General features: G+C 41.2%; 1 protein-coding gene across 5 annotated transcripts in view; it reads right to left on the bottom strand.

The window, feature by feature from the left end:
* Positions 1 to 1,798: 1,798 nt before the first annotated feature.
* STS (steroid sulfatase) overlaps positions 1,799 to 26,418 on the bottom strand; it is a 107,586-nt gene continuing 82,966 nt past the window's right edge. For all 5 annotated transcript variants that reach the window (XM_083612135.1, XM_083612137.1, XM_083612136.1 and 2 more), the window contains 2 exons: positions 2,734 to 8,148; positions 1,799 to 2,294 (listed from right to left, as the gene is read on the bottom strand). In XM_083612135.1, coding sequence (XP_083468261.1) covers positions 7,769 to 8,148 — 380 coding nt within the window. In that variant the 3' untranslated portion in view covers positions 1,799 to 2,294; positions 2,734 to 7,768. The remainder of the gene's footprint in view (positions 2,295 to 2,733; positions 8,149 to 26,418) is intronic.

Raw genomic sequence — 26,418 nt, 5'->3', positions numbered from 1 at the left:
TGGAAACCATGTTCCTTTATCATTGTGCAGCAGATACTGAAGCTTCCAAGACCTAATCCTCAGGGATAGCATTGCTATGCCTAGACCAGAGGCAGTAATCTGTGAATCTCTTTGTGCTGCTGGCTACAAATCCCATCATCCCTGACCACTGGCCATGTTTCCAGTGGAAGTACAACAACGTTGGGTGGATTATAGGTTCCTCATCTCTGCTAGGGTTTAAGAAGAAGAGGAGTTTGGACTTGATATCCCGCCTTTCACTCCCCTTCAGGAGTCTCAAAGCAGCTAACAATCTCCTTTCCCCTCCTCCCCCACAATAAACACTCTGTGAGGTGAGTGAGGCTGAGAGACTTCAGAGAAGTGTGACTAGCCCAAGGTCACCCAGCATTTAAGAGTCTCCAGACTATAAAATTTAAGGTATGGATGTTCAATCAGTTTAGTCCAAATTACTTCACAGGAAACTGATAAGAACGGATACAGCTAGAAAACAAAACTGGAGAAGGAAAGTCTAGGACAACTTGTGTTATGTTTTCATTCATTAGGATGTCAAATACTATTACTGTTCCAATTTTATATAGTGAAGGCCCAATGAGTGTATTTCCACTCTTCCCCTCGTGCAATGGTATTTGTGGGGGAACACTTTAAGAAATGATGCATATTTCTTCATATTATTTCTTATGAAGAGGAACAGTCAACTGAAGTTGCTTTTTTCAATATAATTTGGTTGTTGATACATTGAGGTTTTGTGCCTGGAAGTAAAAGTAAAATATATCCAGGATATATATGCATCTATCTATCTATCATCTATCTATCTATCTATCTATCTATCTATCTATCTATCTATCATCTATCTATCATCTATCATCTATCATCTATCATCTATCTATCTATCTATCTATCTATCTATCTATCTATCTATCATCTATCTATCATCTATCATCTATCATCTATCTATCTATCTATCTATCTATCTATCTATCTATCTGTATCTATCTATCTATCTATCTATCTATCTATCTATCTATCTGTATCTATCTATCTATCTATCTATCTATCTATCTATCTATCTATCATCTATCTATCTATCTATCTATCATCATCTATGGTATAGAGCTCTTGTATATTCCAGCAATTGTTGATTTAAACAGTGAAGTGGGGGGAACGAAATATAATTCGCTGCTTGCACAGTTCACATGAAAGCAGTTGTTCGGTCTTTGGGGAAACACTTTTGTCATTGTCATGAATTTCCAGAGAGGGCAGGATGCCATCTAGCTTCCAGGGACGCCTGCTCATGACAGCATCTCATTGAAAGATAATCAAAGAGGGTTGCCGTTCAGCTGCATAAATCTCAGTGCCTCAGAAAGGATCACCATTCATTTTTAGCAATCATCAGAATGAAGACGGCTGGAACACCGAGATGGTCCTTCGGCAAAGTAATATGTCTCTTAAAAGCCCAGTGAATGATGAGATGACAATGAATTGCTGCACTTTTCATATGTAGCTGACAGAGGGGTGCTATGGCCTGGATTTCCTATTCCTAACCATCTCTCCAGAGCTTAAACACTTACATGGACAAGGGCATTTATCAAATGTTCCCAACATGTTATCTAAGATCGACTCTTGCAGACTCTTGCCAAGTAGCAATAGATTGTGTTCGTTTTCTTAGCCTCCATTACAATTCTTCCTTTTCTAAAAATGAAAAGGAACTGCTGAAGACATAAACATTTGCATATCAAAAACCCTTAGAATAATCATTTTATTCATATCAAACCAGGTAACACATATGCAAACATACACATCCTTTTAAAAATTTGGATTTATTCAACAGTGGCGAAGCATGAAACCAGTTATCATTATTCTATTTGACTAATTAATATTTAATTTATTTCTTCCCTTCATGTTTCCATGTTGAATATGTCACCACAGCACAAATCCACACCACTTGCTCTTTAAAATATTGATATTGTGTTTTGCATTTGCTTTATTGTCTAGTTCTTCGTAATACTTGTATTATATTGGTATGTCAGCACAAGGGAGGGCATTAGACATAGAAGGTTTTGAATTATTTGAGTGTATGGAAGAAAAATCATTCCAATAAAATGGCAATTAAATTTATTTTATAAGTTTGCATTTCACAAGGTGAGAAAAAAAGTATTTATAATAGCAATGAAAAAGAAATTGAGGTTTCTGAAGAATATTATTTAGTCACTTTGAGTGATATCTAACTAAGTCGTATTGGAATAGCTTAAATCAATTGATTTCAATGGCCCTGCTGTATGGCTAAGTTTGGTTCTCACCTGTCAGGGAACTGCCATCGGAGCCAGAGGGAGAGGGAGGGCTCCAGAGGGATTCCGGAGAGCGTCCCGGGACGGAGAGAAGCAGCCCATCTTCTGGGGAAGGAAATCAGCGTAGCACCAGTGGAGAAGGGGGGCAGATGGGGGAATCGGCGAGGTGGCTCCATGACTCCTCACCGGAGACCAGCGGGGAGAGCACGGGTCCTCCGCTGCCCACACCCTCCCTGCGCAGAAGGCTTCTGCGCAGGGAGAGTAGGCGGCGACTAGGCGTCAAAGAGCTTCTTTGCTGGAAGAAGTTCAAGAAACGCCCACTGACGGATTCTGCCAGCGATTGAGACAGCCACGGGTGAGTGGCTGTCCGGACAGAAAGAGTTCACCAAGGTAACCCAGCCAGGTGTGGCACCGATTTACGCACGAGCAACCCCTAGAACCATTACATCACCCATTATTTAGTTGCTTTCAAAGTTCTAGGTGGAAAAAGAAAGGTCACTTGGTTGGCTGCATAAGCTCATTGTAGAAGTGGTTGCAGTCCTCTACGGAAAAAAGCAACAACTTCATCCAAATTCCCATGACCATGATAACCCTTTAGAAGAAGCAGGACCCCTCAGCCTATATTATAATTATTATTACCCCACCCATTTGGCTGGGTTTCCCCAGCCACTCTGGGTGGCTCCCAACCGAATATTAAAAACATGATACAGCATTAAACATTAAAAACTTCCCTAAACAGGGCTGCCTTCAGATGTCTTTGAAAAGTAAGAGAGTTGTTTATTTCCTTGACTTCTGATGGGAGGGCATTCCACAGGGTGGGCGCCACTACCGAGAAGGCCCTCTGCCTGGTTCCCTGTAACGTCACTTCTCACAGTGAGGGAACTGCTAGAAGGCCCTCGGAGCTGGACCTCAGTGTTTGAAGGATGGGGGTGGAGATGCTCCTTCAGGTATACAGGACCGAAGCCGTTTAGGGCTTTAAAGGTCAGCACTATCATGATTCTCTCAGCATAACAAGAATTTCTTTCTTCTTGGCTTACAATCTCTAGCATGGAGCTGGGAAGACTATTCAGGACAGGGTACTGCAGAGGCCTTTGAAAACAATGCTTAAGAAATGCTATTCCATGTAGGATGTCAGGAAGACCACAGGGAGAATCCACAAAACGTTTGTTTTTTGCTTCAAGAAGTGCAAGTGGGTTTTCGAAAGATATACAGCTTTTGTTGTTGTTTACTTTTGTTTGATGTAAGCACAATAAGCTAAGAAGGTGCACAATGCCTTTTTAAAACATCTACTGCATCTATAGACATTTAACAGCAGGAAAGCACTTACAATTCTGGCAAGAAGAGAAAACAAACATCAAGGCTCCATGTAGTCAATGGATCCTGTGATTAAATAAAGCATTCAAGCAAGCTGAATGGTCATCACCTATGTTTCAATAGCAATGTATAAAAAGACTGCATTGGTTATCCCAGAATTATTATTTTGTGATATTATACATACATGCCTGGCATGCATCTGGAACAACAAGGGTTTAGGTCAGAGCTTTCCAAACTTTTCATGTTGGTGCCACACTTTTTAGACATGCATAATTTTGCGACACAGTAATTCAGTTTTCCTAGCAAACCAGAAGTTAAACAAACCCCTTTCCAGCCCCAGGAGGAGCGCGGGGAGTATTTGTACAACACACCTACACCCTGTAGCTGACACACTAACGTGTCATGACACACAGTTTGGAAAGCTTTGGTTTAGGTTAAGGCAGTGATTCTCAAAAGTGTGACACACCACACTGATGTGGTGGGAGAGGATGACAAGTGTGGTGGGATGATTCAAGGACAATCAAAGAAATATTTAAACATTCCAGTATAGTATAGTAAGTATAGTATGGTATGGTACACAGGTGGCACTGTGGTCTAAACCACCAAGCCTCTTGGGCTTGCTGATTAGGTCGGCAGTTCGAATCCACGCAACAGGGTTAGCTCCTGTTGCTCTGTCCCAACCTAGCAGTTCGAAAGCATACCAGTGCAAGTAGATAAATAGGTACCGCTGTGGTGGGAAGGTAACTGGCATTTCCAAGTGCTCTGGTTTCCATCAAGGTGTTCCATTATACCTGAAGCAGTTTAGTCATTCTGGCCACATGACCCAGACAAACACTGGCTCCCTCAGCCTGAAAGCAGAAATAAGTGCCACCCCTGACAGTTGCCTTTGACTGGACTTAACCGTCCAGGGGTCCTTTACTTTTATTTAGTTTACTGGTATGGTATAGTGGGGGGGGCAGTATCTATGCATCTCTTCAATAGCATTGGCTATTTTTCTACAATTCTCCATATTGTTTTGAATAGGGATTTTCAACACTGACAAAACATGCAAGATCAGAAAAGAGAAAAGCTTCTTTGTGTTGATGAAGAAATGAGAATTTGTTTGTCTCAAATCAGACCAAATATACATGAGATTAAACAGCAAAAGTCAGCTCTTTGAGTTTGTATACATACTTAAGATAAAAATGTAAGAGACTCATTTATAATTATATTTTGGGAATGATTCATGTTCTCATGTAGCTGCATTGCTTTCTATTTTTTTATGGATGTCCCACGAGAAAACTATAAAGTAGTTGTGTTCTGTGTTATAAATCAAGCACTGCTAGGAGCTGATTCTTTATGTTTTCCAATTTCTTATCAATAAAAAAGTTGGTGTAGTGCGAGAAAATTTTTCTTCTGGAAGTGTGGCACAGAGAAAAAAAGCTTGAGAACCACTGGGTTAAGGGATAAGGGAAACTACACAAGGGCAAAAATGCACTGGGTTTTCGATGAGCAACATGGCCTCTGTACATAACACTGTTTACTGGAAGCCTAAAGGCACAGATTTGTAGCCAGAGCAGGCACAAGACACAAGTATGTGGGGATGAACTAGGCCCATGGTTTATTAAATACAGATCTCAGCGAAAGATTAGGCTATGAAGGAGCAGCAATGACTCTGATCAGCTTGGATGAGCCAGTTACCTGCATCAAACCCCTTCCCAGCCTCACTTTCTTAGGCCGTTTTGCTCTCTTTTGCAACCACTTTCTCAGCTATTACTTCCTTTCTTTTCTCCTATCCTCTCCCATCCTTTATCTTGGATAAGAACAACTCATCCAATAGCAACCTGTTTGTCTACCATGATATTTCTCTGTAAACTATTAAGAGATGCTTCATAATCACAGCATCTGTCAAATTATTATGATATGGCCATTATTTAATTTCAACAAAATGCGCAGTTTTACATTTAGACTTTTAAAATAAGTGCTTATTAATTTTGCCTTTCTCTCAGGCTGAATTCCTAGGTGCACTTATTTGGGAGCAAGTTTCACTGAACTCCATAGCACTTACTTCTGAGTAGCCATGCACTGTCCATGTCCTGAGAATTTCATTTCCAAAAGCCACTGAATATGACCCAATAGTTTGAATAATTTACATTAATAAGGTAAGAGATTTACAAATAGCTATGCGTTTTGGCACTCTGCACTACAAAATAATTAAAATGCCTCATGTTGTAACATAAAGTGCTTCAGTATTATTATAACGTTGTTCAGAGATGATTGTGAATAATTAATATTATCAGCCATTCTCCAACAGCGCCAATCATCTAATGAGATATTATTCATCCTAGTCATAAGTTGATGCTTTCCCCTATTTTGTTTTCAAACTGTGAAGGAAGTACGTATGTTCATTTTCAAGTTACAAAGCCAACCCTAAAATTAGGTAGAATGAGGTGGCCACCTTTGGGGGCAAATCCTGGGTGGTGGGGCTATGTGTGCCACACAGCCTGCCCTGCTCACCCTAAACTGTCCTGTTGCCTTCAAGTTCAGTGAAGGATGCTCTCCACTTTCATCACTGTGGAAATAAAATTCTGCTGCCTGTGTGATCAGGAATTAGGGAGACGAAGCATCTTGTCCATTGCCTCAGGTAAAAAATGTTTTTTGGCAAGCCCTTGTCTTTATATAAGATGCCATTGGGTGGCGTGACACAGAAGTTAGTAGAAGGGATATGGTAACAAGGGAATAGGAATCTGGGTGACTCATCTAGGAACATCCCTTCAAGTAATTTGGCCACCACAAAGACAGTTGCATTGACCCTTTGAACCTAACGCTTGATAATAACATGTCCATTGCAGTTGATGGTCCTTAAAGGGGGCTGTGGCGAGAATGCTGTTGAACAGATCCTGCTTTTCAGGCTTCCCAAAGGCATCTGGTTGGCTACAGTGAAAACAGGATGCTGGACTAAATGGGCCATGGGCCTCATTCAGCAGGCTCTTCTGATGCTGTTCTATACTTGCCCAATCTTCCAGTCACAAGATGTCCATGTAGGTAGTGCAACTGCAGTGACATCTGAACATTCCCTTTGTTCCTAACATGTCAATGTCTTTGTCATCTGAAACCCTGAAGAACAATAATGGGTGTAAACCACTTTGTGCCATGTATATCTGGAGCATGTGGGGAAATACACATGAAGGGGAAATACAGATGTGTCCCAAACCTAGCTTAAATGGAGGGATGGGGTGGTATTCAACTAGATACTTAAAATAAAAGTAATGTCTCTATGAAGTTAGTAACCTACAAGTGTTCTGAAACTAAACTATAATATGTTTGCAGAACATGGTATCATTTAGAGCAGGGCAAGGCAAGGTTTACCTTACCTGGGCCAGTTCACTCCAGCAGAGATCCCTCTGTGGACTGGATTGCGTGCGAGCGCCCACAATTTTCGGCGTCTGCACAGACACGATTTCTGACACCGCAGAAGCAAGTCCCCACGGCGTGCTGCACCAATTTAGCACAGCGTGCGGGGACTCGCCAAGTGGGCGGCTCAGATTGGGCGCGGCTCGTGGGCCGGTTAAATGATCCCTGTGGGCTACTTGTGCCCCATGGGCCTTAGGCTGTTGACCCCTGATTTAGAGCTTGCAGCATCACTGTGCATTTTTTTCCCTGAGGGCCCAACAAAAGTGTATACATTTTCAGAGCAAGAGGGGGTTTATCAGCATCTTCCTTTAATTGCCCCCCACCGTCCCCTCAGCCAATGTCTTGGCCATTTTAATAGGGTGGAAGCAGCTGTGCTCTGCAGCCAGTCAGCCAGGCTGCCATATATTCCTATAAGAACTTGTTGGGAATGATGCTACATCATGACATGACACCAAAGCATTGGGGATAAAAAAAGATGGTGTCCCCACTGTGTTAATAATGGTGCTGCTGCTTGCTCCATTCCTTGGAATCCTGCTTTTCTCTGAAAACATATACACTTTCATCAATCCCTCTGCAAGCATCCTTGAAAATGCACGGCCTGTTTATGGAACTGTGAATCTGAGAGAGCAATCTTTGCACAGCACTAGTATCACTGCACATCACTGACTATTTGAGCAAAACCACCGAGGAGGCTCATTTTTTTAGGCCAAAGTATGATCTGCTCCCCACCCTCATCTTGTTTATCCCCAAAGCATCGGTGAGATTGTACATTAGCGATGTCATGCTTCTGGCAATTTCTTGTTTTCTCTTGACTCATGGTCACAATAGCAAAACTGGAGGAAGGAAGAACAACAGGGCTGAAGCCAGGGCTTCCACAACATATTTTCCAGGGAAAGCTGGTTCGGAACCACGGCCAGAGACTTGTTGTGGTTGCTCACTGCCTGTTGAATGACTCGAATGATTTCATGGAAATGACTCTCAGTTTCTGGTGTCAGTGGGTTTTTTTCTTCTGGGTCCTTGGAAAGATCAAAAAGCAACGGTGGGTCATGGTACGTGACTGATTTTCCATAGCAAAAACACACGTGATCATCATGGCAGCCATTGGAATCTCCTGGACTGAAATTTGGAGTGAAAAAAAATGCTTTCCAGATAGATTTACCTGTAAGAATGGAGGAGGGGAAAAGAGAAATAACCGTAGAAGATACGTCACAAAGTTATATTCAGAAATGTGAACTATCAGAAATGAAAGAACACACACAGTAGCCATTTATAAAATTCTCTGGCGTGTGCATCTTTCACTCTGACAAACAAACAACGATTTTCAATGTGAAGCTATGATTTGGTTATCACCAGTTCTTGAAAATACTCAAGGGATGTTTGGCAGATTTTCAGTTTGACACATGAAAGCAAGCTGTGTGAACTATCCATTCAACCTCCCCTTCAAACCTCTTTGTGTGTGTTCGCCCTCACAACCTGTGAGAACAGGATACTGAACTAGACAGGCATTTGGTCTGAACAAGCAAGACTCTTCTTATGCTCTTATCTGCTCCCACAACACTACTCAGAAAGAACAGAAACATCTCCGTGAGAAAATCTCTCTACGGGACTGCTCAATCCTTTGCATGTGCATAGAATCTCCTTTCCACTGAACACACAGATGTCATATCCTGAGAGAACATTGTCATTGGGGATGGAAAGGAAAGCATTACAACTGTTTTTCTGCAGCTCAGATTTTTATCTGGGCCAATGAAGAATGAATCTGAAACCAGCGATTCCTCAGATCCTCTTGGACACTTTGAACCCCTTTCCCCAACCCAACCATTGATCAGTCCTCCAAGGCCCCTCTCCCTGCCTCCCAACACCATATATCTAGTCACTGATAGGATGGTGTTCTGGTGGGGGGGGAGAGAGAGATCAATATTTCTTTCCTCTTCTTTCCGCTTCTGACACTCGGTAGCTGCCAGGAGTCCTCTAAAATGCTCATTTCCCCAAGAGCTACTGACACTGCTGTCAGGACTGTACATGCAGGCACCAGCAGTGAAGGTGAGTGGGGCTGTGCTTTCATAAAACTGTTGTTTCTTTTAAAAGGGGGTGGGGGTGGGGATAAAGTACCTGATCAAACTGGGGTAAAAAACATTTCCCCCAAAACATCTTACTCCACTTCTATTGCAAGAGATTTCCCTCACCATCTTGGAATCTCTCTCTCTTTTTAAAAAATACTTTTTATTAAGTTTTCAAAAGCAAACTCAAAAAAGCACATAAGTCAAATTTCCAAAAACAAAGTCCACTTAAACATAAACTCTTGCATCCAGCATCTTAGTGTTTTCTTATTTACACTGTGCTTTCTCGCACTCAGACTTCCTTTCTTCCCTGCTTCAGCTTCCACACATTAACACCTACCCCCACAGATTCTTATTTACCCTCCACCCACATCACAAGATTTAAGTTAATCCTGCTACAGTTTTTAAACTTCTACAATTATTCCGTATATATACTACAAATTTATTCCACTCCTCTTCGAACTTTGCTACTTTTTGATGTCTAATCTTATTAGTCATTTTCGCCAACTCCGCATATTCAAACATCTTCACTTGCCACTCCACTAACATTGGGATCTCCTGGGATTTCCATTTCTGGGCCATGAGAATCCTAGCAGCAGTCGTAGCATACATAAATAACTTAGTCCTCTTTTTTTTACTTTATCTCCTATTATCCCTAGCAGGAAGGCCTCTGGTTTCTTTGGGAATGTATATTTAAACAGTTTTTTTCATTTCGTTATAAATCAGGTCCCAAAAGTTTTTCATTTTTTCGCAAGTCCACCACATGTGGAAGAGTTCACCATCTTTTAATTTACATTTCCAGCAGGCTTTGTTGCTCACTCTGTACATTTTAGCTAATTTAACCGGGGTAATATATTACCATCTTGGAATCTCAAACTCCATTGCACTTAATCCTATCTACCCTCCATGGTGTCTTCATAGGAATAACATGTTGTCAGGGGCTCAGGAGCAGGAGCACTGGGGAGAGAGGAAATGGAGAGCGAAGGGGAAGAATCCGAGGGCAGCGTAGGGGAGTATGACAGTGGCCCGAGAGATTCCATGAGCTTCTCCAGAGAATCAGAAGATTCCCAGAAGGGGGCGCCGATGGTCAGGGCAAGGGGGGTCCCAGGGGGGACGCACCAGAAACAAGGAGCCAGAGGGGAACCCCAAAGCAGCAGTGGGGGATCAGGACCAGTTTCCCCACCAGAGCGCAGTGGGGGGGAAGAGTCACATGTGTCAGGGCCAGCGTCTCCTCCAGCGGGGAGAGAAAGTGAGTCAGGGCTGACCACACCTCCAAAGGAGGGGAGGTCAGTTGCAGCTAGCCCCCCCAGAGGGGGAAGCAGTGACGGCAGCAGTGAAACGGTCAGGAGAAAAGTTACCGGCTGGGCGCGCGCACCAAGTTCAAATGTACAGGCGCGGGGGACAGCAGGAGACCCGGATGGGGAACCAGCTCCTAAAGCCCGCCGGAGGGAGGGGGAAGGCTCAGGGGACTCAGCGTCAGAAGAGTCTAGAAAGGGCGAGACCCCAACGGCCAGGCGGAACCAGAGGCGGAAGGAACTGAGGAAGAGGTGGAGTAAGGCTAGAATCTTAAATTGGTGTCAGGGGGGAGGAGACTCAGACGGAGCATCAGCGGTCTGACAGTTGAGACGTAGAGCTGCGCGCTGTGGCTCTGGAAGTGAAACTGAACTTCAATAAAGACTTTTGTACTTAACAACGAAGCAGCGTTGGTCCTTTGTGAGCTGGGACCTCGGGCGGCTCTGACACATGTCTACTAGTCACATTTATGAATATCACATTTTAATCACAACTTCTCCAATCTCCCCAAGTAACTGTTTTTGTACTTCAAGATCTCCAAAGAGTAAGGTTACTTGTGTAAATTTATACAGACAGGAACCCTGCATTATACTACTAGCACCACAGATAATGCATGCTTATTATCTGCTAAGCATCTATAATGTTAATATTTTTTTCTAAATGCTCTTGTCCAAAAATTATGATTCACTATGCAACACACAAAATGGCAGAGAATAGGAAATAGGAAACTGGGAGTTCAATTGGGAGTTTCCTTCAGGTGCTGCTACCACTTGAGAGGATCTAGATGGTGACTAGAAAGAGAATGGCTGCATTCCATTTATGAAACTTCCTCCCCAAAGAAGTGTGCCTGGGCACCGACATTACTATCTTTTTAGCATCAGGTGAATATGGTTTTGACTTTCCAGTTAATCTATTGTTATTTTAATATGTTTTTGTTGTACTTGAGGCATTTTAGATGGATTTTTGTGTTTTGTATATTTATATCAAAAATGAAAACAAATGCATTGTTTAAGCTGTGCCTTCAACTACCGGTATTTATACAACTGGGAACATCACAACACCACGTCTCCACCTTTCCCAACAGATGAAGTGGATTAAGCTGGAGCTGGTTTTAACATTAGACTTGCAAACTGCCTTCTTCTTTTTTAATCAAATGAAAACGTGAGCTCCGAATACTGACAGTGAATGTATTTCAAGAGTTAATTCCACATGAGACATTTTTCTATCATACATCATTGCTCTCAATATAAGCTATGGGAAAGCTATTCAGTGGCAAGCTGACAGAGCTTGGAAATTTCTCGTTGACTTGCTCTGCACTTACACTCAATAATCAAGGTCTTGTGGGTGAGAGGGCTACAGGAGATGAGGGAACAAAAGCCCTGGGCGCAGCTTGGATATCTGAAAATGCAGAGGATCTCTGAGACTGAATTGCCTGCGCAGACAATAAATCACACTTTTAAAATCCTAAGGGGCATTAACAAGGTTTCACTTGTTGCCTTGCTGGAACAAATGTAAGCAGCATTCTCTTCTGCCCTACTATTCTGAAAAAGCATACCAGGCCATCGAGACAGACTATTTCCCACATATTAATTCATCTTCTTTCTTTGTTCAAGAGACTTTCAGAATAACAGGAGGTAGAGGAAATAAATGTCTATGGATAAAAGTATATTTTATGTGCTGCTTTGTGCCTTTAAAACTTTCCTAAGAAGGAAAACTGGGTAATTTTTGTATTCCTGCCCATGCAGACACCAAGAAGTTGGTACTAAGGTGAAACAGACAGTGGTCCAGAAACAGCGACCCCCACATGCAATGCAGCGCCAAATAAATGATTGGGATTGCTTCAAAAGCAATGCTCACTTATTAGATGGTTAAGTGGGGAAGGTGGACCCTAAATCCTAAATCCTAAAACAGGACTGCCAGTAAGGTCAGCTTTGACAATAGCAGTCATCTTAGGGAAGGGGTGGGAAACTGATAGTACATTGGGGGTGATGCAGTACTGGTGCCTCTCCAACCAGCTACACAGTACCAGATCCTTTTTCTGCCCCTGTGCAGATTTTAGTCTTGGGGTGTGTGGTGGGGGAAAGCCATATAGGAAGGTTTTTGCAAGCCTAATTGAAGTGTGGGGAAATTTTGGAGTTGGGGGGGTCATATCTGGGAAGGGAAGGGTTAATGTCCCCCATTAAACCCTCCACTAGAAACATTCTCCCACTGTAATTAAGTTCGACAAATAGAAGGGGAAGAAGTGGAGGCAGTGAGAAATTTTACTTCCTGGGGCTCCATGATCACTGCAGATGGTGACAGCAGCCACGAAATAAAAAGACGCCTGCTTCTTGGGCGTATGACAAATCTAGACGGCATCTTAAAAAGCAGAGACATCACCTTGCCAACAAAGGTCCGTATAGTTAAAGCCATGGTTTTCCCAGTAGTGATGTATGGAAGTGAGAGCTGGGCCATAAAGAAGGTTGGTCACTGAAGAATTGATGCTTTTGAATTATGGTGCTGGAGGAGACTCTTGAGAGTCCCATAGACTGCAAGAAGATCAAACCTCTCCATTCTTAAGGAAATCAGCCCTGAGAGCTCACTGGAAGGACAGATCCTGAAGCTGAGGATCCAATACTTTGGCCACCTCATGAGAAGAGAAGACTCCCTGGAAAAGACCCTGATGTTGGGAAAGACGACAGAGAAGGAGAAGGGGACGACAGAGGACGAGATGGTTGGATAGTGTTCTCCAAGCTACCAGCATGAGTTTGAACAAACTGCGGGAGGCAGTGGAAGACAGGCGTGCCTGGCGTGCTCTGGTCCATGGGGTCACGAAGAGTCGGACACGACTAAACAACAACAACAAATTAGGTTCGAAAACAGCCTATCTACAAATAAAAGGCAACCCCCTTCTCCCGTTCTTATCTTCCTATGCCAAGCAAGCCTGTTCCTTTTCAAGGAGCCGATTCTGAAGGCTCAGTCCTGTGTTACCCCCTTTATGGCAACTCAAAAGGTATGAGTGGGGTGTGCGGGTGCTGGAGAATCCTTCACTGCGTGGCAATTCATGCTGCTTCTCAACCTGTCATTTGTACAGTACTTGCTAAAAACCATTAAAACATCTAGATGGTCAATGACAGAGATATGGCAATGCATTGAAAAGTACTGTTGTGTTGGACAAGCAGTGTTATTCTGAGTTTTCTCTTCTCCAGAGTTCGAACTGTCTTCATAATCCAGACAGTTATAAAGGAGGCTGAGCATGCCCATAAGTGGAGTCAAAGGAAGCAGCAAACAATCTATAAAGCTTCGTAAGGGATTCAAGAGGGAAGGTAAGAAGCATGCTAAAAGCCCAGAGAAACTGGTTTAGGAAGGAGCTGCATCAAAACAGCGCACAAGGAGTGTGAGGGGGAAATAAATTTCAGCTCCACAGCAATGTCATAATGCTCCACTGCATTATGTGACTGTGAAATGCTGCTGTGATGCTTGACAACAGCAACAGAGCATTAATAGATGCCTTTCTCGTCATTATAGAAAAGTAAAATGCATTAGCTGGATGCTACTTTAGTGGAATGACCAATATAATACGCTGTCAGACACAAAGAGCTGTCAGAATTGTAATCTGTAAATTTGATGAACTGTTATAAGGCCGGTCATTAAAAGGCAGGCTGCTCTCTGTACGTCTCCCAGCTGGTATATAATCTCATTGTGTCAGAAGATCATTGCAAGGATTGAATTAATCTTCCAGCAATTAATAATCCCTTTGTTCTGGTAAATTCCTGTTAAGAGTGAGGCTTCATTAGATACTGGAATTGTTCAATGCCATTATTTAATGAAATCTGCAATCGTAAATGAAGAATCAAACTATTTTAACACATAGACTTCCTTCCCAGTGTGCCGTTGCAGTCTGCAAAAAAGAAATAGAAAAATGTTCTCTGTTTTGAAAATGGGATCAGGTGCATCAGGGCATCCCTGGCTTTCAGTAGGTTGTTCCATAAGAGTCTTAAACCAGCATGTTAAGTCAAAGACTTGGGGCCAAAGCCCATGACACAAATTTGCATATATAATATACAGTAAAGTAGTTCTATTAGTGAAAGGACTTATGGATGTGCTAAAGAGTGTCCCTTCCTCTCCTCTCCCTGAAGGCGCCATCTAGTGGGGCGGGGGACCATGCCTCCCAATTTTCAAGGAGGGGACCAGCACCCCCATAAAATTTCATGGCAGTTGTGCACACGACATGTCAAGATGCCATGCAGCATGCACGAGTGATGTCAGCATGCAAGGCGTGCGTACAGCCCCGACCCCCTTAATTGTGGGCGCAAGCTGGCACACTTGTCTCCCTGTGTGCTCCCTAGAAGTGTTCTTTGCTTTTTCCAGAGAAAATTTGGGGACGGTGCAGGAACTACTTCATTGAGCACCACCTTAAATGAATAGGTGCAAACTGATTACACAATCCTAGCCACATTACTCAGAAATAAGTCCTATTCAGTTCAATGGGGCCTACTCCCAGGCAAGACTTAGGCAGACTTTCAGGAAAGAAAAAACAAAACAAAACCAGGCTTGCTCTAACCTATAGGATGTCAGCAAAATTTTCTGGGTCTACCCTATCCACTTCTCTCGTCACTCATTAATAGTATTCACACATTATATTCAGCATCCAAAGATCAGCAAATGGAAAGCAGGAAAATGCCTTGCATTTGCTTGTTTGAAGTCGAAGATGGTAATAAACAGCATTAGTATGGAGAAAAAAATACATTTATTTGAGGTCTGCTAATTTTTTTAATATAACTGGCACCCACATAATTAAACTACAATTTAATTATTTTTAGGTAGGCTACTTTCCTGAAACAGAGGGAAGATGACCAGCAGTCAAACAAGACCAGAATGCATCAGGATATAAATAAGTCTTCCTCAGGGCTGAACAATTGCAATGCCTCTGATAACACAAAGCAAAGTCAATAAACTATCATATGACGGCTTTTCATGCTTGTCAAGAGAAACACATTTCCACAGAAAATAGCGTGAGAAGAAGTATGCATCAGTTGATTAGAGGAAATTTTTCTTAGACTCCATCTCAGCAGTTTGACAATATCTGCTTAACTAGAAATGCTCTCCTCCCCTTTGACAGTTATGTAATTTCACAGTTACCAAGTCAAATATCCAAAATGTGTCACACAAATTCCTCCATGGCTGCTTCACGGTGGCCATTAAATGGAAAAATTAAAAAGCATAATAAGGAATCTTAGCTGAGCTGCACTCCCATTTGCTTTGCCTCCTTTAGCTGTTCTGACAGTCAGGGTCATGCTTGGGTTTTCTGATACTTATGCCAACTTTTCTGTTTTCTAGACATGTTTAGGCTGAGGTCAAGGTCCAGAGCACAGATGAGTAACCTGTGGTCCCCCAGATGTTGTTGTACTACAACTCCCATAATCCCTGACTCTTTGCCATGCTGGCTGGAGCTGATGGGAGCTGGATTGCAACATTTGGAGAGCTATGGGTCCTCATCTCTCATGCAGAGGAAAACTAAAACTAATCTCCTGTGGGGTCAAGGAAAGAATTCAAAAAGAAAAGAAAACGAGAAGAACATGTTTCTAAGAAAAATATTGACCAGACATGCCTGTGGAGGTGGAACAAAAGCTTTGGAACTCGTTTATCTCAAAATAGCCCATGGGATAACCAGACATTCAGAAATAAGAAACTTCCAATTATATAAGGTTACACTGGCATAGCTCTTCACATAACAAACACACACACACACACACACACAGAGAGAGAGAGAGAGAGAGAGAGAGAGAGAGAGAGAGAGAGTCTTTTAAGTTCAGTGCCAAACTTTCAACCATTAAATCTCTTGGTTGACGAAAGCCTTACGAGTCGAACGTTTTGACTCCCGAAAGCCACAAACCTGGAAGTGAGTGTTCTGGTTTGTGAATGTTCTTTGGAACCTGAATGTCTGGCGTGGCTTCCATGGCTTCCTATGGGCGGTAGGAGCTTCCAATTGGGTGCCTCCGAAGCCAATCGGAAGCCAAACCATGGTTTCCGAACGTTTTGGAAGTCGAACACACTTCCAGAACGGATTCTGTTCGACTTCCGAGGTACAACTGTATTCAATTTAAAGTACAATAAAAATCAATTGTAGAATGAGTGGTGCCCAGGTGACTCAAGCAACTGAAGGCAAACACAGCAGGCACCCAAAGACTCATTTGTTTCTTGGTGTGGCTGTGGTAAAGGGATATTACACAATCTCTAAGTTTCTTCATTCCATGGTTTACTAACTATGCTGTTGAATGTGTACCCAGACATTCTGTAATTCAGTCAATGTTCTCTTTAAACAATAATATTGCACTAAATAAGTTTATATAAGCATTTATGTCCATGATTTCCCTAATATATGAATATAATTTGAAGCCATGAAAGATGCTTTAATTTTTGAACATGAGACCATTAGGAGGCAAGGCAGATGCTCTGCCATTCAGCTACAGCCTCTCCCTAACTTTTTACTATTTACCCACCCCAACAATAATAATAATAATAATAATAATAATAATAATAATAATAATAATAATAATTAATAATAATATCTTTATTGTCATTGCCCCCTCTCAGGGACAACGAAATTACTTAGGTTAAATGAATTGCCTGGCATTAAATGCTACTGTCCCTTTTGCAATTCGTAGGCAGCATTCAACTAAGTGTTACTCAGAGTAGACCCACTGACATGAATGGACCTAACTTAGTCATGTTTGTTAATTTCGATGGGTCTATACTGATTGAAATTTAGTTGAACTTGACGCTCTCAACATAACCCACACCAAAAATTAAAATTTGCATGCAAGAATCCATTCCTTGGACAGCCTTCTCTGCCCCCATTTTCCGCTGTCTGTTATGTTCTACTAGTTTATTAAAACTATGCATGTAAATAAAATACACTATACATTTTTTAAGGGTTACAGAACTGGAACACACTATTATTTCCTTGGTAAATCCCACCTGCAGTTCTCACACTACATTGCCTAGTCCTCTGCCTTGATGGATGGAGATTTCTAATAAAGCTTTCAGGTTACTATATTTCTTTTCCTTTTATTGTGGAAGACAGTGGTGCTTACATTTTATTGGCAGAGTTCTTTCATTTCACTTTAATCTCATAAATGCTCAAAGTGGACTTCCTCATCTCCATGAATTCCTGCAGCACTTTTAGAAAAACCCACCCGGCCAATATAGCAACTAAAAGCCATTTGGTTAATTTAGTATCTCGTAAGTTCCAAATTAGTAGATTTGAGAACCAAGGCTTCGGAAGAATTTATAGGTTTAACTAAAACCCTGTTTAATTCAACTGTTAGACCATGGAGAAGATATTCATCTATAGTAACTCCATCCTCCGTTCACAAAAGTAGATTGTGCACAAAACTATTTTTTGAAGCAGAGGTGGCTGAATTGAACAATTTTATTTTTTCATCTTTCTAAATCTAGATTTGGTTCTCCACATTTTTTGCAGCAATTTATTTTTTTGTTTTAAAATATACCTCAAATTCATCAGCATGTAATTTTCTCCTAAAATATATAGGTTTTGATGTATACTTTGTGGCAGTTGTGACAACCTGGTGGAAATAGAACAATTTTTCCAAAATCAACAGCTACATAGAACTTGTTTTTATATAGAAAAGTATTCAGGTATTAGATAAGGTTTTATAGAAAAAATATTAAATATATTTTGGAAAAGTGCACAGGATCTACTGCACTTTAAGTTTAAAAATGGTACTAATAGAGTCAATTCAGATGATTACACTAGGGAAGAACTGTGTACAGAGCAATATGTCAGGTTAAACATATCTGTATTGGGAAAGAGGAATGAGTGGGAGATTTCCACTTGTAAATATCTGCATCTCAAATGCCTGAACTGAACTCTGCTGTTAATAAGGCGCTTGTATTTAACATACCAGCATATTGTTCCTGGGGAACTCAGAGTGGAAAGTGGTATATAAATTGTTCAAGTAATAATGTAACAATGATATAATTAATTGTGTAAAATAAATAATTTACACAGTTATTAATTATGTCTGTTGTCCCTTCTGGTTTGCAACAAACATGTGTGAATGACTTACTTTATTTTAAACTCTATTATGTAAATCCATAATTCAACAGGCTGGACGTAGAAAGAAAGAAAAAAGATTTCACAAATATATTTTACAGTGCCGATGTTTTTCTTTTTTAAAAAATGAATTAGCCTCCTTAAAACATCTGTGTTGATATATGATAATTCAGACCTGTCAACATTTCTCTCTCCTCACAGACATTCCTAATTTAGCTCTGGATGGTTTTAGCTCAGGATGGTTTTAATTCAAACTGATGCTAGAAACAGTATTTAGTTCTAACGCACTTCCCCACTGCGTTAAACTTTAATCAATTAATTATGCTGTTTTAATTCAGAACCCATTCAGTGCATCAGTAAATATCACTAATAAATGAATTTTAAAGCACTGCTGTATGGCTGTCATCAAGAACCCTGCCAGGTTGTATATAATATGTTCCACTTTGTTTCTCCGATGTGTTAGATCCTCTTCATATTATTGAGGTACATCTCCACCTTCATTATTCTTACTTGTTTCTAATTGTTGAGAAATAGCATGGCACAGTGGGACTATCTCAGGCCATTTCCAGACTACCCATATTTTAAATTATAGATATGCTCTCTTGGCCATGTGGAACAGACACTGGGAAGCCTGGTTAGCTTCTCCAGGCCAGCTGTAAAGTCAGCCTGTAGCTACCCAGGAGAAAAACATCTCCTGGAAGCTCCTTAGAGTGTATCCAGGTGGCAACTTTGAAGGGGAATGTGAACTTACACAGTCTGGAGTATCATTATACTATTGCAAGTGAAACATGCCTGCATTTTGTAGGTACTTCCAGGAAGTACACAGCCAGATGACCTATGCATAGGCCCCTGAACAATGTGCTACCATACAGGAACAACTCACGCCAACAGAAATTTTCTGCTACAAAACTTAAAAAGCCAAGTGTTCTGTTGTTCTCACCCACGCAGAAGATCCAGAAGTGGAATGGAAAGTCCATAGTCTTTTCCCTTTCCTTTCCTGTCTTCACCTGCTAGCTTATCTCTGGCTACATGTGGAGCCCTAACCGACACCCGAAAACCGAATAAGCTCTATAGTTTGTGTGCTTCATCCCCAGTGGCCCAGCATCAGTGTAACAAGAATCCTGTTTATCTAAACAGCAGAGGGTTCACATGCAATTCCACTAGTTTAGGTTGTACTATAGTGTGTCCTGAGCTAGGGGAGTGAGAAGTTGCTTCTCTAAAAGAAATTAATGAAAACTGAAAGAAAAAGAGAGAGAGGCAATATCCATTCTGAGAAGCCTGTTGCTCCGTTCTGCTGTGTTGTGTAGTAATGTAAGCATAATGAATACATTTGACATTTCACATATGAAACTACTGTAGCATTCATTTGCCAGATGACAGCGAGTACAATTAACAACCTTTTGGTATATCATATGCTTAGAACGTCATCTATTTTTTGTGAATCAAATGTACTGCTTCCTTATTTCTTACTCCTGCATTTGAAGGACCAAAATATTAGATAAAGTTCAAGGAAGCAAAAGTATGCTCTAGTAACTGTGTTTTTCCTATCAAGATGAAAAGTCAGCCAGAAGAACTGAACTGGACTAGACAGAAATGGGAATTTATCAGCTTGCTGCAACTAGTACTACTAGCAGTTACCAGTGACTGCTGGTAATCGAAAACAGATAACATGGCTAGCTATAGTGTGCGGGCTGAATATTTCTTGGCTACACTGGCATGTGTATGTCTCTATACAATCTATACAGATTGAGGCCAAGGTACTTGAAGGACTCTCTCCCCTTCAAGAAATCTGTCATTTAAGATCAGCTGTTGTGCCCCACTCATGTATACCTTTGCTTTGTAAGGCACAGTTGGTGGCAATGCATGAGAAGTCTTTCTTTGTGGTGGCACCTGGTATGTCAGGTGTCTCTAATTGTTTTGGACCAGTGAGAATATTTCAAGTTTGGGCAGAAGGTTGTGAGGGAGGGAGTCCCAAAATGGCTGCCATGCAGTGTGTGGCCTAAGCTAAGGCTGCTATGGGGGCATGGTATAACCCAAAATTGCTGCCAGGGAGAACATGGCATAACACAAAATTAGAGAGACAACCAAATCTGAAAACCATCTTTTTACCATAGGATGTTAGCTATGTCCTGATTGTGGAAATCACATAATATTGATTACACAGAGGGAGAGAGATGGCGTTGCTATCTAATAACAACAGGGAGCATTCCTCAGTTGTGTTGGCATCCATCTGTCTTGAGAGACAATGGAGTGTGCCTCCAGGGGAGAAGTCAAACCGCTGCATTAGCAGCAACCAAGTGACCTCCCTGGGGCACAAGTCTGGGCAGTGTGTATGGAGTATTGTCCTGGGCTTCCCATATGGCTTCACTGATGTGGTTCCACTTTGGTTGGCATGTCCACTTTCTTTCCTATCCCCCTGAGCCCCTTCTGCACACTCCATATTTTAATTGATTGTTTGATTGATGGATTGATTGCTTGATTGAATGAATGAATGAATTTATATACCGCCCTATATCTGAAGGTCTCAGGGCGGTTCATAGCAGCTCCATACCATGACCCCTCCAAAACAGGGGACGCTCGGGTTGCATGATCCATGCACATTCGCAACCCGCAGTGTTCGCAACCCGCACCTGTGCATCTGTGGGTTGCGATTCGGCGCTTCTGCGCATGTGCAAAGCATGATTTAGTGTTTCTGTGCATGCACGACCGCCAAAAGCCGGAAGTAACCCGTTCTGGTACTTCCGGATTTCAGCGGTCCATAACCCGAAAAGACGCAACCTGAAGCGGCTGTAACCCGAGGTATGACTGCAATGGCAATGGCGCCCACCTGAGACTTCTGTAAGTCGCAACTGAAAAAAAGCCCTGGATACAACCCAATCCTATTCAAACAAGCTTTTGATTCTGTTACTGCTTAATGTACTGGTTGTGAATGCAGCAATTTGTGTTCCTGTGTTCCACTGCTGTCCTTAGTTTGATAATTTGTGTTTTATTGGGTGGAATTAGGGTTGTTTTTGCATTTCCATTTATGTCTTTATGCCATTTAGAGCAACTCCTTTCTGGAAGGGAAACACAGAGTATAATTCTTTTAAATAAATCTCACACACACACACACACACACACACACACACACACACACACACAGAGCTTTGAGACTGAGTAGGAATTTGAACCAAGGCTACCCAATCCTGTTTTGGCACTAATGATTACATTATGCTGGATTTTTTAAAATATTTGTGTTGTTTGTTTTTCCCCCCCAAAAGGATATAAGTATGTGCTATAAAAGAGAAATATATTTATTTCTTCTTAATAAAACAGAAGTTTGTAGTATAGAAAAGGAATCTTGATAGGTAACATAAACCCAGATATACTGTTGTTGATGAATCAATTGTCTTGGCATTTATCAGCATTACAATAATGCTTTTCTTATGAATACTAAACCAATGTTAGACTTATTAAATCTTTTTGATGCATAGTTCCAAAGAATGTTTACAAGACACAAAGGAATTATTGGGTATATCTGTTTATATTAACTTTGTTTGTCTTCAGTGAGAAAAAAATACCTTAGAAAATGAGATTCAGCGGCCATACACATTAGTATAGACTCATTTGCTCCAATATGACTACAACTCTGTAAATGGCCATTAAACGATCCCCTGAGTTTGAGTGATGCAAATGTCCCACGTAACCACAGATCTGCTCCTTATCGGGTGACTGCTCTCCTTGTAATGAAGTTGTCAAAGCAATACATTTTTAATAACTCTGATTCATAGGCCAATAAAGTTCCAGAGCTTTTGCTCATGGTATTTTAAAACCCTACTCCTTTATTTTAATTTTTCCAACCATAACATAAAAATCGCATCTGAGAACAGAGAAATGCAGACCTTGAAAAGGATCGGGTACCAAAACAGGCTGAAAAAATAGGTATGGGGGAATTACCACATGCAGTTTCTCCTTTCATTGAGGCACTAGGAAGACATTATACATGACATTACACTCCACATTTAGTGTACATGAATATCTTTTCTTCTACCTAGTCCACACACAATCTGGACCTGTTGCACATTTTATGCCCCTGAATAGCATGTTAAAAAAAAAAGTTTTGTCCAAAAATAAAATGTCAGTGCAGATTGATTCCCAGTGGGTCTATTTGAACATAGATGGAGGAGTATATCCAGACTGCCCATTGGCATTGTGGGTGGGTGTATACGACAGTCGCAGTTACCACTTCCTTCCTCATTCATCTGGGGCACATGCAAGGAGGAAGTGGTGTGGAGAACTTAATCAAGGGGACTGTTTTCATATGCATATCAAGTAACCACAGCCATCATTGGTAGATGCCAGGATCTAAAACCAATCTAGATTAAAAGCAGCATGTTGAAGATCCGCAGGCACAATTCCATACTAAGGAAAAGGATTTCTTTGCACTGCAAATGGAAAGGCGTGCATACAGCCTCGGGCACCCTATATTATACCACAAGAGGAAAAGATTGTCTCTGAGTTTCTGATACACGATGAGCACAGCATATACAACAATGGCGCAATCTGCACTGAAGAGAGAACAATGAAAATGGGGGAAGCATTCTCATCTTAGAACAAGTTGAATCATTCAGGCAGATCTGCGCTAACAACTTATTATTGTATTCCTTATTTGGTAGAGTCTTAGCCCCAGCACTGTTCTAATAGGAACTCTGAAATTCTCCTGTTGTGGCTCTGAACTGTTACAGCCTAAAGCATCTGCGTCATCCAGGCGGGGTGGGTTGGGGAAGAAGCTGGTGCAGAAATTAGCAACCTCCTATGTATGGTGAACATGAGTGTAGCCTAAGGAACATGTGTTCTCAGTACCCTGTGAAAGGAATCCTGAGCAAGCTTGGTATGACACACATACTGTGATTATTAGATATGATAAATGACCATGCCTAAAAGCAAGATCTGGTGGAAGATGTATGTGTTGTCAGCCACTTTTGAATGCTTACCATAACATGAAATTTGATGTAATATATGTAAGTTGTAAGTTGGCCAGAAAGTCCACTGTGTTCACAGTTAACTTAAAAATAAAATGAAATGAAACTTAGGGGGGGGAATAGATAAATTAAAAGTTACATTTCAAGGGAGAATGAAGAGGATCACATGTTTCTAGGATGCTTGGATAATTTTCAAAACCATTATCATATACAGAATGCATACCACACATTTGGTAAGTTACAAAAAAACAAAACCTGAAGGCTGAAATACATGCTTATCTGGGAAAGTCCTGTTCAATGGGTCTTTTTAAATTTATATTTATTATTATTATTATTATTATTATTATTATTATTATTATTATCCTTCATTTGATATGCTGCCTGTTAGCCACTTGGAGCACAATTTTTTAGGGACGTAATATACAAATAAACAGATGGTGCTGAAATAAACAGATGACGATGAAACTTGTACATCACATTTGAAAAGCTAAGGATGTGTGTTCCTAAACATACTTTAGCTGGACATAACATCTGCTGATATCAGTGTAAGGTTTACTTTGATGTAAATGTGTTTAGAGGTGGGGGCAAAAGTAGATGAGATGCTAAATGTATGGCCCCTAACAAAAACCAACAGAAAGGCAATGTATTGATGTTCAGTTTTTAAAGAGAGTGAGGTTGGGAGAAGGAAGTGCATGGCTGCCATTTTGACAGCAACAACAGATTTGGTACCATATCTATTCAGTGCCTTTACTTGCTAGCAGTGCATTTCCTTGACCAAAATTTTATGCTGCGATTTTCCTATTATTTACCAACAGCATTTTGCAGCATGAGAGCGGTGTTGTACAGAGGAGCTGAAAAACTGGAAAGGCAGAGAGATGACAACAAAACCATCACAAAAAGCAATTCTGTGAATGCCCAGCCTGATAAAATCAACCACACATCAGAATAAGAGAGCTAAAGAACTGCAGAGATATTTTCTTTGTATAACTGTAGTGTGCTGGAAGGAGATAAGCCCACATGGAGGACCTTTGGGTATCTTGAGAATGTTCTCTGTGAACATTTTTCTATTGTGTCCACAGGGAAAAGGGTTTTTTTAAAAATGAAGATCGGTACTGGACAAGAGACCAGTCGCTCAAGTTCTCTCTGGAGGCTAGCAGCTTGAAAGAGGCATGAACAATGTTTTACCGCTTGCCTCTGCTCCCCAGATAAAGCAATGTGAAAATATCAGGGCTGCAATCGGCCAGGCATCTATCTGTTACACAGTGTGAAGAAGCTCAAGCGGACGATGCAACAGGAGTGAAGAATAGCAGGTTCTGCACTTGGGAACATGCTGGGAGGAAATCTGCTATGTCTTTCCAAAAGACCTGAGACGAGGCCAAGGAAAGGCTCTTTTCCCCACTGTGGCTTTTCAAAGGAAGCATCTCATTCTTCCTAGAAACATATTACTGAACTCAGAAGGATGTCTGAAGAACCCTCTCTCTCTCACGCAGCAAATGGTACTTATGGTGAAACCATTCAGAGGAATCAAAAAGGGAAGTGGAGGAGAATGATTGAATCCTGGATCTGTTTGTTGTGTTCTTTTTGAGAGGCTAAATCTCTACCCCTACACATACCCTGCCATCATTTTCCTCTTCCTAGGTCCCTGTACTTCTCTCTCCCAGTCTCTGTGAACTTGTGAGAACTGGTGACCTGGCTCTGCCTAATGACAAGTTTGGATTTGGAGTGAGATGTCATTAGCATGCTTGTTGATATTCATGACATCTCACTTCCAAGCTTGCACAACTCTCTCACTCCTTTTCATCCAACACATGTGTGGCTATAGAAGTGCTAAGCAGATGCCTAGGATCAATAATGCATTTATTTGTTCAGTTTTTAAACCACACTTCAACTTTTAAGATTCCTGGGTAGTTTACAAAATACACATCCATTTATTTATTTATTTTAAAAAGTTTAAACCTTGATCATTACTGTAAAGCAGTGTCTAAACCACTACAGCAGAAGGCAACATATCTGACCTAAAATACTTCCAAAGGGTAGAGTGAAGAGATATGTCTTAAGGTACCATCGAACACTCAGTAGTGAGGGTGACAACCAAACTTTCAAGAGGAGAGAATGCCACAGGTGTCAAGAAGACCCTAACTGGCATAAGGGGGAATGTAACTCAGTCTAGAACTGGCCATCTCCCTCATCCCTGGTACATCTAATCCACCATCCTGTTCTCACAGTGGCCAGTCAGATGGCCAGGCAGATGCTTATGAAAATATGCAAAGAGTATGAAAAGACAGCATTGAGTGTCATCCACATATTGGGGACACCATGTTCCAAATTCCCTGGCTGATGTCTCTCAGCAGCTTTATATAGGTGCTAAAATGCAATAAACTGGAGAGGGAGTGATTAACCCAGACAACAGCAGATAATTCAAAGGACCTGGACAGTAGTATTCTGGGTGGGCTTCAGTCCCCCATAAAGATCAAATTTGCAGCATGAGCATCATGTTAGAACTGGTCTTAATGTTGGAAGTCAAGCAACATCTTTGGTACAAAGTAGTTTTCAACAGTTTTTAAACACCAGCTGCAGTCCTCCCTGGGCAGAAGTAGGGTTGCCACAATTATCCACACCCTGGCAATATCCATATGATTATTGAAATGCATTGGACATAGGGTGACCATTCAAGACTTATGTACAATGCAGTCAAACCACCAACTGGGTGGGAATATGGTGCCAGCACTTTTGCTTAAGCAGTAATTGGAATATATGTTGTTATTATTATTATTATTATTATTATTATTATTATTATTATTTTATAGACACAATTCAATGTGCTAGCTTTGACTGCCAAGCCCTTACTCATTCATTCATTCATTCATTCATTCATTCATTCATTTTATAGATCACCCTCCTTCTCAAAGAAGCCTAGGGCAGCAAAACACAAGTGATAAAACAATAACAAACAACTTAAAAATAATTACAATACAATACAGATGCAGAATGGGTAAGAACTTGAGTTAAAAGGCTTGTTGTGTGAGAAAGGTCTTCAGTAAGCACCAGAAATACAA

The sequence above is a fragment of the Podarcis filfolensis genome (genome assembly GCF_964270895.1).
Source record: "Podarcis filfolensis genome assembly, chromosome: 4".
Lineage (NCBI taxonomy): Eukaryota > Metazoa > Chordata > Lepidosauria > Squamata > Lacertidae > Podarcis > Podarcis filfolensis.
The sequence above is the reverse complement of the archived record's forward strand: the minus strand, read 5'-3'. Positions and strand labels throughout refer to the sequence as shown.